We start from the raw sequence: 13,259 nt of genomic DNA on the forward strand, positions 1-13,259 counted from the left end.
TCCCTGCCTTCTTACGGATTCCCAATTCCTTTCATGTGTCTCTCCTCAAGCCTGTTGTCCTTAATCCTTTCTCTGACGATCCAGGTACCACTCCAGCTCCAGTCTCCGCTGAGGACGTCTTTGAGGTAGAGAATATTTTGGCCATCAAGAGGGTAAGAGGAAAGATTTTCTTTCTTGTGGACTGGAAGGGGTTTGGTCCTAAGGAGAGGTCTTGGGAGCCCAGGGAGAATATTCATACTCCTCATGTTCTAGAAAAATTTCTTGCGGGCCTAAAGAAGAGGGGGCGTAAAGGGCGGGGTACTGTAGCGTCAGCATCTCTGCCTCCTGCCAGGCAGAGACGCTGATCCCCTCACCGCCGTGGTCCGGGTCCGGCGTCCTCCGGCTCCCTCCCTGCGTCCACCCCTCTGGTCCCTCCTTGTATCACGGCACAGAGGTTCCACCACCCGGATCCGTAACAATTTTTCAATTCTGGGCTCCGTAAGATAATAATGTCCTCCAATTCTGGCTCCATAAGGTAATAATGTCTGCCAATTCTGGGCCCCATAAGATAATAATGTTCATCAATTCTGTCCACATAAGATAATAATCTCCTCCACTCTTAGCTCCAAACGATAATATTCTCCAATTCTAGCCCCATAAAATAATAATGTCCTCCAATTCTGACCCCATAAAATAATAATGTCCTCCATCTCTGGGCTCCATAAGATAATAATGTTCTCCAGCTATGGGCTCCATAAAATAATAATGTCCTCCAATTCTGGACCTATAAGATAATAATGTTCCAAAATTCTGAGCTCCATAAGATAATAATATCGTCTAACTCTGGGCCCCATCAAAGAATAATGTCCTCCACTCTTGGCCCTATAAGATAATTTTATTACCCCATAAGATAATAATGTCCTCCAATTCTGACCCCATAAGATAATAATGTCCTATAACTCTGGGCTTCATAAGATAATAATGTTCCCCAATTCTTAGCTACATAAGATAATAATGTCCTCCACTCTTGGCCCTATTAGATAATATTCTTGCCCCATAAGATAATAATGTCCTATAACTCTGGACTCCATAAGATAATAATGTTCCCCAATTCTGGACCTATAAGTTAATAATGTTCCCCAATTCTGAGCTCCATAAGATAATAATATCGTCCAATTCTGGGCCCCATCAAATAATAATGTCCTCCACTCTTGACCCTATAAGATAATATTATTACCCCATAAGATAATAATGTCCTCCAATTCTGACCCGATAAGATAATAATGTCCTATAACTCTGGGCTCCATAAGATAATAATGTTCCCCAATTCTTAACTCCATAAGATAATAGAGTCCTCCACTCTTGGCCCTATAAGATAATATTCTTGCCCCATAAGATAGTAATGTCCTATAACTCTGGGCTCCATAAGATAATAATGTTCCCCAATTCTGGGTCCATTAGATAACAATGTCCTCTAATTCTGGCCCCATTTAGTACATGGGTTGCCCACCCAACCCTTGAGCCCACATTGTGTCCCCACAGTGCTCCGCTACTATAAAAAACAAAACCCAATCTCTTAGCTGTACCCTTTCCCACACCGAGTGATCCGGTCCTTTTCTACCTTTTTCTGGGTGGCTCCCTGCGCCTCTCTTACTGTACAGCTGCAGGCCTACCATAGTCCCACAGCTGTTAAGCATTCCGGCATCATGTTGCATAATGATGTCATGCAGGCATCAGATCGCAAGCCCCGCATGCGACGTTGAAGTTACGCCAGATTGCTCAACAGCGGTGTGTGTTTTCGATAGACCAGCGGCTGTGGAATAATCGCAGGACAGGGAGCCAGTGCTTCTTTGCTCCACAATAGTTTTCAACTGTGGGTGCATCCAAGGATGCACCTTCAATTGAAAATAGTGCTGACCCCGATGGGCCCCCCTTATGTACGTGCCTGTTGACAGTCACACCCTTCACCCTTCATGTGTAGTTCACCCTACTTATGACCTGCCATACTGATGGTGTATAAAAAAAGAGTTTACAGTATAATTAAAACTTCTACATAGCTGGAGAAATTAGAATGTTCCCTACTGAGTTTAAAATTCTCCATAATCCTAAAAAAGAGAGCTTTTCTGCTCTCCCGACACCTCCTTTTTAGTAAATACTTGTATTCCTCATAAAATAACAGTTCTGAATCTTTTCTTATATCTCTGTATTGTGCTGTTACATTGAAACCTGGAAATTAGCTATTTCCTTGTCTAAGAGGTGTGTCTTAACACAGGCAGCACTTATTGGACAGAGTATGCAGTGCCTACCTGGTTACACCTGGCTGTAAAAGAAAAGATGCTCCAGTATTATTAATTCATGAAGACTACAATTATTTACTAATCATTAATGGCATATTGTTAAGTCTGACCCCCACAAAATCCTAGAATAGGTAAGGCATTAAAGGGGTAAGGTCATCAATATCTGACTAGTGGGGCTGCGACACCCAGCACACCCGCCAATCAGATGCTCTCGGTGTCGGCGGCAGCCAAATGTACTCAGTTGTGGAAGTTGAGGAGCTGCACCGCAAATCTTTGTCAAATATATGCTGGTCGTGGTCGGGATAGGGGGCAGATGTGCAATACCCTGCCATGGCCACTATGCAGTTGATGAAGCTGTGTAGTTCTGCTCTGTAACAGATCACATCCAGCCGTCACTGGCACCAGGAACAGCTGATTGCTGGGAGATCCTGATGTCGATCAGATGTTTATGTATCCTAAGGATAGGCTATCAATCTAAAACTCCCGGACAACCTCTTTAAAGCATTTTCCCACATAGGCACCTTAGCCAAAATTCAGCACATCCCCATTCACCTGAATGGGGCTGTGTTACAGTAAGAGAAGCAATGTTTGGTTGGGATTGGCACAGATGGTCCTGATTAATGATGAGCGAGCGTGCTCGTTTAACCCTTTCACCGAGCATGCTCAGGTGCTTGCCGAGTGTCTTCGGCGTACTCATATATTATGTTCGAGTCCCTGCGTCTGCATGATTTACAGCTGTAAGACAGCTTGAACACATGCAGGGATTGCTTGTTAGGGAATCCTCACATGTACTGAGGCTGTCTTACAGCTGTAAATAATGCAGACGCAAGGACTCGAACATAATATACGAGCGCTGCGAAGATACTCGGTAAGCACCCGAGCATGCTCGGTGAAAGGGTTAAACGAGAAAGCTCGCTCATCATTAGTCCTGATTCATCAAGACTTGCGTAGGCCAGTGGGCTTTGCCAGTCATTCTGGAGAAGAAGTCACCAAATTCATTAATAGCTGCATGCCACATAATTAATTTGGCACCTCCTTTGAGTGGCGTGCACCTCAGTGCACCATGTCAGAAGTACTACTTTAGTCAACGGCTGGAGTATCATTACTGGCGTACAAAATGGCAAAACATTTGATGAATTTGCCAGGCTGGCGTGGCCCATTTTGGTTAAGCTGATTGTTTAAATTGTGAAAACTCCAAAAGCTGAAAATGTTTTGTACAAATCCCCATTGCGCAAAAATTTTGTGACTTTTCAAAGCTTTATGCTAGTTTTTTTGACGCAAAAGCTTTGATGAATGGAACCAGGGCTGTGGAGTCGGAGTCGTGGAGTCGGAGCCCATTTTGGTGGAGTTGGAGTCAGTATAAAATGGACCGACTCCGACTCCTAAAATATATAATAAATTGGGTACAGTAGTTCAATGCAGTTTGTGGGGAATATTTTTTCATAAGAAATTGGGAAAGTTATGAAATGTCCTACAAATGTCTGCTCCAGATTAATTTTTAATTTGCATTCACTAAACCCTAGTTTCAGATGGTTATAGATGTTGTTTATATAAAATGAATAGTAGCAACATTTTCTAAAAGATGATTTTAACATTGTTTTTTTTTTTTGTCATAGATGGAGATTTAAAGCTGTTGTTGGAGTTCTCTCTGGAATCACCACAGTTTTGGCGTTTGTAAAACCTGTAATTAATAGTATATCTCTGATGACATTGGGAATACCTTGCACAATTCTACTTATTACTGAGCTTAAGAGGTGAGTATACCTATAAATACCATTTTGAAAACTGTTTTTAGTGATTTTTTTAAGAGCTAGGAGTATTGGCAGTGTCACTGAACATATTGCCTAGATGGATTTAAAGGGGGAGCACATTTTGAAGATGTGAGTGAATATTGCCCTAGAATATGTATTGTAGATGAATGTACTAGGCTTAAAAAGATTTAAGCCTCTTTCTATATGCTGGCACAGGACATAACCTTGGGAGACAAGCAGAACATTAAATCACAAAAATGATGCAATACAACAGGTCAATGGGGTTTTGTTATAATAGGTGGCCATGTGTTCTGTTACACAAACAGTACCAGAAAGTATGCAATAATGTATGCAAAAACTATGAGAAAAATTGGCATGCAGATCCCTATAGAGATGGACAGAATGTGTGTGTGAGCGTTTCTATCATGTAGTACAAAACCTGGCACAGTAATTGGGCGACAATTTTGTCTTTTACCATTAGGACCCCTTTCTTCTATATATGCCACTGATGATACATAAATGTAGATACATTCTGCTGGGGTTATGACACGGATTGATGCATTCGTGGATTTTCATAGAACCAGAAAAGTGAAGAAGAATGGTAAAAGATATGCGTGGAAATACTGATCTTTCTTGTGGTTTCTATGTTCCTTAATAATCCCATCTTTTGAGATAGGAAAACAAGCAAATAATAATTAAATACATTCTTCTATAAATGTCATCTTCATGTATTGTGTGTGCTGCTAAAACTAGTTATGGAGTAAAATAAAAAACAATAACATGCATGCCATGACTGGGAAGCATTGCTGATGAAGCTGTAGGCTGGCGTCTTCCTGTGCGCGCAGCACTGGAGATGCTGATAAATGTTGCAGTTTCAGCACTGTCATTGTTCACAAACATGTGGCCTCATATTTCCTGGAAAAGAGACATCTGATCCTTCATTCTGTCCATTTTACGCAAAATGTCAGATATTGCTTTCACTAGATATACAGTCTTCTTAGAATTTTCTCTGCTTACGTCATTTGCCTTTTTTTTTATAGGAATCAGTATTCACTAACCTACTTGTGTAATAGATTTATTATAAGAGCTGTCCTGTGAATGGAGTGAAAGCAAAACTGTATTTTTCAACATGGTAAAGATTTCAGTGGTTCATTTTTGTAACATCTGTTCCATTTCCTCTCACCTCTGTTTCTGCTTCAGCCACTGGTCAGCTCTGCATCTTTTTTGTGGGCACTGCACGACAGAGATAGTCCTGCTATTTAAACCCCTGAACTTCTGGCTTCCACTGCCAGTCAACAAGTTATGCTTACCTGGTCTATAGCCCTATTCCTTGCTCTTGTTGTGTATTTCTGATTTATCCCATTTTCTGACCTTGGCTTGTATTTTGATCATCCAATTGCTTTCTGATTTTGTCCCTGACATGACCTCTTTGTATTGACTCCATGTTACGACCATTATTGCCGCCAGTGTGCTCCATCGGTCAGCAGCTCTCTCTGTGGCCCCAGCCCAGGTGTCCCTGTGTAAGCCCAGATCCTTGCACAGGGGATAAAGGGTGAAGGCTAGGGCAATCCTTGGGATCTGGTAAAAGGAGTGGCTTCCATTAAACCTGTCCATGGAAGCTCTATTAACAGCTGCCAGGCTTGCATGAAAAGTTTAACCGTGACAATTTTGTCATCAGGGAAAAGAAAGCCAGAATGAAAAAATCAACTTCAATCCCCCATCTGTGGCTTGCTTTCCATTGTAAGATATCTATTGTAGGATAGAAACCCCAACCACTTGGTTTTTCCTTTCCTCCAATCCATTTTGGAGAGAAGGGAACATAACCTTTTGTTGTTTGCTGTTACTGCGATATACTGTATGTGTAGAATGGTAACACTTGGTGGCTCAGTGGTTAGCACTGTTGCGTTGCACCGCTGGGGTCCTGGTTTAAAATCCCTGCAATAAGTTTTTATGTACTTCCCATGTTTGTGTGGGTTTCCTCTGTGTTATCCGGTTCCGCCCACACTCCAAAGACATCCTGATAGGGAATCTACATTATGAGCCAGAATGAGAAAAGCGATGTTAGTTTCTGTAGAGCGCTATGAAATTATTGACACTATATAAGTAAGCTAAATAAATAATACATAACACTGCTCCTGTTCACACTGTTCATGGGGAAGAGTCTAACTTGAGTTGGGTCTTTTATATCCATAGATCCCAAGGATCTGTTATGTAATAAAGATTCTTGATGATGATACTTAAATGTTTTTCAACACAACAGGTTTTCTTTCTAAATATCAATATTCACATTTACAGAATATGAACTTAATTATATTATTATTAGGAATACCTAGAACAGATATGTAGTTGTAGAACACATGCTTAAATCTTTTAAAGGGGTTTTCTAACACTTTGAAGAGCCTTTCTAACTATTAATATAGCCAGCACTTGGATTTGACTAATATACAGTACTTTGATTACTCCCAGTGTCCAGTTTGTCTGCATCATTCTCAGGTCTCGTGACTGCTTTATTTTGATTCTTCAACACTGTGGCAGATGTCACGTTTGGATCCCCCTTGAACCTTTGAAGCATGCGATTACATCATCAGCAATGTGGTCTGATGTCTGGGCTCTCCTTCTCTTCATCTTAGAATGCGTTGTTCAGCTAATGTTCAATTGGGACACGGACAGCTGCCCACCAGACACCAGACATCTTTGTTGACATTGCATTCGGATGCTGCAGAGAAGGATCCGAATACTGTGGTAGTTATGTGGCCTGTGTCTGATTTAGACCAAGAAGACACTGGGGAAATCAAAATATATATAAATATGCTAGCTATGTTAATGTTAGAAAAGCTCATCATAGTGCTGGACAACTCTTTTAATAAATGTTAAAGGGGTTGTTCCACAAACAAAGTACATTTTAGTCAATAGATTTTGGAATAATAAGTTCCACAATTAAATGTGTTACTTAAGAAAGCAGCAGTTGCTGTGTTGTCTGTATACTCACTTATCATAAGTGATTTATGCTTCCTCCCCTGCCCAGAAGCTGTGGTAGGTGCAGACCATGAACTGGAGCAGCTCTGCATGGTCAGACACAGCTATTACACAGTTTATAACACGGGCACATTTATAAGATTATTGTTAGAATCCTTTCCTCTGGTGCTGGGTTTCTTGGTCACGTGTTCTCTGCACTCTTTATTACCCAGCACCTGGCCCCCATTCCCTGCTGAACATCAGTGTTGTAACGCTCGTGCTCTGACTAAGCCGCCTTGTTTAGTTCTTCTTGCTTTGGACTATTGTTATCCTGGGACTTCTTGTTCCACCAGTTTTGTTTCCTTTAATTTTCTTTTCTGCTCTTAACTTTTCTGTTAGGAGGTCTCCTGCTTTTGCTCCCAGTCCTTAGATCTTTTAGGGATCCCTTTCCCTTTCCTACAGGTCTTCGTTTGAGTTCAGTGCAGGAGTTTCGGTGGGGCTATTCATAAGGAATAGGAAACCCACCCCAGCGTAGGGTAAAGCTGAGTCTCAGTGCAGGGACAGCTTTTCCCTCCTATTCCTCAGTTCTAAATTGCAGAACATAACAATTATCTCAGCACAGGAACATTTTTTAAAACATCCAATTGTGGAACTTATTATTATTCCAAGATCTATTTATTAAAATGTACTTTGTTCTTGCGGCGACCTCTTTAAGTTAAGGAGTGCTAGACAGGCGTTCTTTTGTTGTACACTGTGTGCAGAATTATTAGGCAAGTTGTATTTTAGAGGATTATTTTTATTATTTATCAACAACTATGTTCTCAATCAACCCAAAAGACTCATAAATATCCAAGATAATATTTTTGGAAGTTGGAGTGTTTTTTTTTTAGATTTGGCTATCTTAGGAGGATATCTGTTTGTGCAGGTAACTATTACTGTGCAGAATTATTAGGCAACTTAATAAAAACCAAATATAATCCCATCTCACTTGTTTATTTTCACCAGGTAAACCAATATCAGTGCACAAAATTTAGAAATAAACATTTCTGACGTGCAAAAACAAAAAACAAAAAAATTAGTGATCAATATAGCCACCTTTCTTTATGACGACGCTCAACAGCCTTCCATCCATAGATTCTGTCAGTTGCTGGATCTGTTTTCGATCAATATTGCGTGCAGCCGCTACCACAGCCTCCCAGACACTGTTCCGAGAGGTGTACTGTTTTCCCTCCCTGCAGATCTCACATTTTATGATGGACCACAGGTTCTCTATGGGGTTCAGATCAGGTAAACAAGGCGGCCATGTCATTATTTTTTCTTCTTTTAGACCTTTACTGGCCATCCACGCTGTGGAGTAGTTGGATGCATGTGATGGAGCATTGTCCTGCATGAAAATCATGTTTTTCTTGAACGATACCGACTTCTTCCTGTACCACTGCTTGAAGAAGTTGTCTTCCAGAAAGTGGCAGTAGGTCTGGGAGTTGAGCTTCATTCCATCCTCAACCGGAAAAGGTCCCACAAGTTCATCTTTGATGATACCAGCCCATACCAGTACCCCACCTCCACCTTGCTGGCGTCTGAGTCGGAGTGGAGCTCTCTACCCTTTACTGATCCGGCCTCTGGCCCATCCATCTGGCCCATCAAGAGTCACTCTCATTTCATCAGTCCATAAAACCTTTGAAAAATCAGTCTTAAGATATTTCTTGGCCCATTCTTGACGTTTTATCTTATGTTTCTTGTTCAAAGGTGGTCGTTTTTCAGCCTTCCTTACCTTGGCCATGTCCCTGAGTATTGCACACCTTGTGCTTTTTGATACTCCAGCAACATTGCAGCTCTGAAATATGGCAAAACGGGTGGCGAATGGCATCTTGGCAGCTTCACGCTTGATTTTCCTCAATTCATGGGCAGTTATTTTGCGCCTTTTTTGGCCAACACGCTTCTTGCGACCCTGTTGGCTATTTGCCATGAAACGCTTGATTGTTCGGTGATCACGCTTCAAAAGTTTGGAAATTTCAAGACTGCTGCATCCCTCTGCAAGACATCTCACAATTTTGGACTTTTCAGATCCCGTCAAATCTCTCTTCTGACCCATTTTGCCAAAGGAAAGGAAGTTGCCTAATAATTAAGCACACCTTATATAGGGTGTTGATGTCATTAGTCAACACTCCTCCTCATTACAGAGATGCACATCACCAGATTTACTTAATTGGTAGTTGGCTCTCAAGCCTATGCAGCTTGGAGTAGGACAACATGTATAAAAAGTATCATGTGATCAAAATACTCATGTGCCTAATAATTCTGCACACAGTGTATAGTCATATTAGTTGCATGCGTCAGAAATGATAGTTTAAATCTTCTGTAAACTAGAAACCCAAGTATCCGAGGGACATTACCTAACTGTGAAGTGTTTTGGGCTCTCTGCACTGAATGTTTCACAACCATTCCCCTCTGCCCTTAAGCAATTGCTCTAGAAAACTCCTAGATGAATGCCACAGCTGTCACTCCAGAGCAGAACAGCTAGAAAATTTGCGATCGCAGTGTGTGACAGATTAACTGATTAATAATATCTTGATGACATACAGTATATGCTTTATGATATCATTATTTTTATCTTCTAGATGTGACAACATGAGAGTTTACAAGTTGGGCCTTATGTCTGGCTTTTGGTGGACTTTAGCTTTAGTCTGCTGGATCAGTGATAAGGCGTTTTGTGAAATGTGGGCTCATTTCAATTTCCCCTACCTCCACTGTGTATGGTAAGTATTTCATCATGTAATAGATTGTTAAGTGTGTACATAAAAATCTACACACCCCTGTTAAAAACCCAGGTTTTTGTCATGTAAAAAAAATACGAAGAAGAATAATTTCAGAACTTTTTCCACTGTTAATGTCACCCATAATCTGTACAAATCCATTGAGAAACAAACTGAAATAATTTTGAGGTGGGAAAATAAAAATAACAAAACTAAAATAATGTGGTTGCATAAGTGTGAACACCTTATTATAATTGGGGATGTGGTTGTGTTCAGAATTAGGCAATCACATTTAAACTCAAGTCGAGGCCTTATTCAGATGTTGATTTTTCACATACGAGAAAAACGGACTGATTTTTTTGGTCAGACTTTCATCAGGGTTTGATCAGAGCGTGGTCTGAGTGTCATCTGTTTTTCTAGTGTGTGGAGAAAAAAAAAAGTTTCTCCATCTTATCCCATGTGACATTCGAATGTGGTCTGATTTTTTTCATGAACCCATTAACTTGCATTGCCAATTTTTATCCAACCCTCTGATTAAAATCTGACATGTCTCCGTGAAAAATCACGGACGTATGAATGGCCCCATAAACTATCACAGGTACAAGTGCTGTCCATGAAAATCACGGATAGTACTCGTACACAAAAATTGGACATCTGAATTAGACTTAAATAGTAGTAAATACACGGCTACCACCATTAAAATGATTCTGATTAACTCCATTAAGTTTAGCTGTTCTAGTAGGATTTTCCTGACATTTTCTTAGTTGCATTTTACATTAAATTCCATGGTCTGTAAACAGCTTACAACACATCAAAGGGGACTCACTGTTGAAAGTTATCAGTCAGAAGACGGTTACAAAAAGATTATACAAATAAAATAAATCATCTATATATAAATACATATATATAGTACTATTATATCTGACTATATTCATTTTTGCATTGGAAGACCTACTTAGACTACTAAACATAGTGATATGAACAGTAAATGGCCTCACCTCATAAACTGACAGCTTTATTGCTTTAATATGTATTCTGTTACATTGAGAACTGATCTTCCAAACCTTTTCAAAGGAATGTATAATTTCCAGTTTAATATGAGACAGAATATATCATATTTTAATGACCGTGAGATGAGCTCCAGACCCGGCCTTTCATGGATAATAAATAGAGAGCTGTATCAGGACGGAGAGTTTATTACGTTTCTTGTGTCTTGCAGGCACATTCTCATCTGTCTGGCTGCTTATCTTGGCTGTGTTTGCTTCGCTTACTTTGATGCTGCATCTGAAATTCCAGAGCAAGGACCTGTCATTAAATTCTGGCCTAGTGAAAAGTGGGCTTTTATTGGAGTGCCCTATGTCAGCTTACTCTGTGCTCACAAGAAATCACCTGTGAAAATTACATGAACGACCACAGAACGATAATGAACATACAGATCCTTCTACGGTGCAATCACCATGGGAGTTTAACGGGCATTTTCCACCGTCATGAGTCTCATTAGGGACTTATAATGATAGACTTGTCTTATCGTAATTGGCTAATACTTTAGATGCTGCCAAAATGGCAAGAAAATAATTTGCCTTCTATTTCCTGCAAATACAGAGTTCTTCAGAGAATCGTATTTATTGACGTATTTATATAATGATATTTCGTGCATTACATAATATCTTTTTTACATGGCACTTGTGATATCTGTCACATTAAGACGGGAAGAAAATGAAGTGGAGGCTTGTATGCTATTCCAATCTGGAGTAGGACTATAAATATTTTATGTTGTGTTCTGTCTAGTTGCTGTCATCTCTCTTATAATGGAAACGTATAAGTCCAGGGAAAGAATTGTGTGGTTCTGAGCTACAGAGAGATTCATCTCAATGTGAGGTTCCATCTGCTTATCAGGGTTAAACGTTCCTTAGTTATCTGTTTTTCTTTTATATTTTTTTTAGAAGGATGGATGTATTTTCTTCGGATGTTTCTTAGATTCTAAGATGCTTTTTTTCAAGATTGCTGCTCTGTACATCTCACTAGTCAAAGTATTGTGTAAATTCAGAGTTTTTCTGCTGTATGAAGGCATTTTTTATGAAGATCATGTTATATCCTCATCAAATATTACCATGTTAATACCTTTTTATACAAATCGCTTATGGTTATAGTTTTAGGCTCTGTCCACATTTGGGTTTTACACCAAATGTGGACATCGTGTTTCTAACAAGAATAACATAGTTTCCAGCGCTATTCTTGCTGTAAAAAATGATAGAACCACAATGTAATAATAATAAACACCATTTAGGGTAAATGGAACACTATTCACCAGTATCCATATTTTTAGTTTTGTTTATTTTTTAATATTGCATTTTAAGGAACTACCAGAATAGATAAGATTTGAAATTGCAAACTACATAGTCCTAAAACGTTGGACCAGATTCACCATTAGCAATTTATTTAAGTCAGTTTTCCTTTTTTTGTCTTATGGTATCCACTGATGTTTTTTGTGCCAAATTCATCAAAATGGTGCATGCGTTTTGCACAACATCAAAAATGTTCTTCTTTTTCTCTTCTTTTAACCTGTTTTGTGACTTTTTAGCACAAAAAGTCACATGTCCTGCTCAAAATGTCACAAAAATTGCATTAAAATTTCAGACCTATATAAAGTCATTCCAGGATGGAGACTGGAGAAAAATGAAAAGTGATAAATTGGGGCGAAAACATCTGTAGACCATATGGTCTGACTACAGTGGCCAAATAAAAAGAAAAAAACGAACGCATAAAAAATGTATTTTAAAAAAGGCACAAATGGAAATATGAACACGGTGCAAAAGACTAAATACATTGACAAAGTCGCAAATGCAATCATAAATTGTTACACCGAGCACACATTCCACATATTTCATGCTATCTTCAGATAGTAAATCACTGCTGGGTTTCGCTGATCATCTTTCTCCTAATTTCGTTGCCATAATTCTAAGGGATGAAGTAGAAACTGCTCTACTGAAAAGGGTGTGTGGGGGTGGGGGGCAACTGCTATATACGTATTTCTGTCTGAGATTCAAGGTTGACTAATAATTGGATCCCATTCAACTACTGGCATTGAATCTCTATATTGTTATATAATGCTGCACTGCGAGGACAAGAATATGGATCTATTAAAGATAATTTTCTCATCTGACTGGAGTTACTCTTTATTAACATAGTTTAATAGTTTCAGTAGTGAGGAACATTCAATTTGACAAGTCATTATGAATATTGTATTATGGAAATGAGCATTTAAATCTCACATGATAAGAACACTTTCCACTTTCACTGTGCTCTCTGAACCGACATAAATGGCTGGATTTTGCATTGTTATTATGCTCAGGTAAGATAATCAGAAATATCTGTGTATATATATATATATATATATATATATATATATATATATACAGTGCCTACAAGTAGTATTCAACCCCCTGCAGATTTAGCTGGTTTGATAAGATGCAAATAAGTTAGAGCCTTCAAACTGCAAATGAGAGTAGGTTTTATGAACAGAA

At 39.3% G+C, this 13,259-nt stretch overlaps 1 protein-coding gene across 1 annotated transcript in view; it reads left to right on the forward strand.

Moving 5' to 3' along the window:
• ACER2 (alkaline ceramidase 2) overlaps positions 1–12,907 on the forward strand; it is a 32,381-nt gene extending 19,474 nt beyond the window's left edge. The window contains exons 4-6 of the mRNA XM_073665895.1: positions 3,893–4,030; positions 9,601–9,738; positions 10,955–12,907. Coding sequence (XP_073521996.1) covers positions 3,893–4,030; positions 9,601–9,738; positions 10,955–11,141 — 463 coding nt within the window. The 3' untranslated portion in view covers positions 11,142–12,907. The remainder of the gene's footprint in view (positions 1–3,892; positions 4,031–9,600; positions 9,739–10,954) is intronic.
• The last annotated feature ends 352 nt before the right edge of the window (positions 12,908–13,259 follow it).

Source organism: Phyllobates terribilis, unplaced genomic scaffold, assembly GCF_046119375.1.
Source record: "Phyllobates terribilis strain yellow unplaced genomic scaffold, ASM4611937v1 Scaffold_1__5_contigs__length_1240528914, whole genome shotgun sequence".
Classification (NCBI taxonomy): domain Eukaryota; kingdom Metazoa; phylum Chordata; class Amphibia; order Anura; family Dendrobatidae; genus Phyllobates; species Phyllobates terribilis.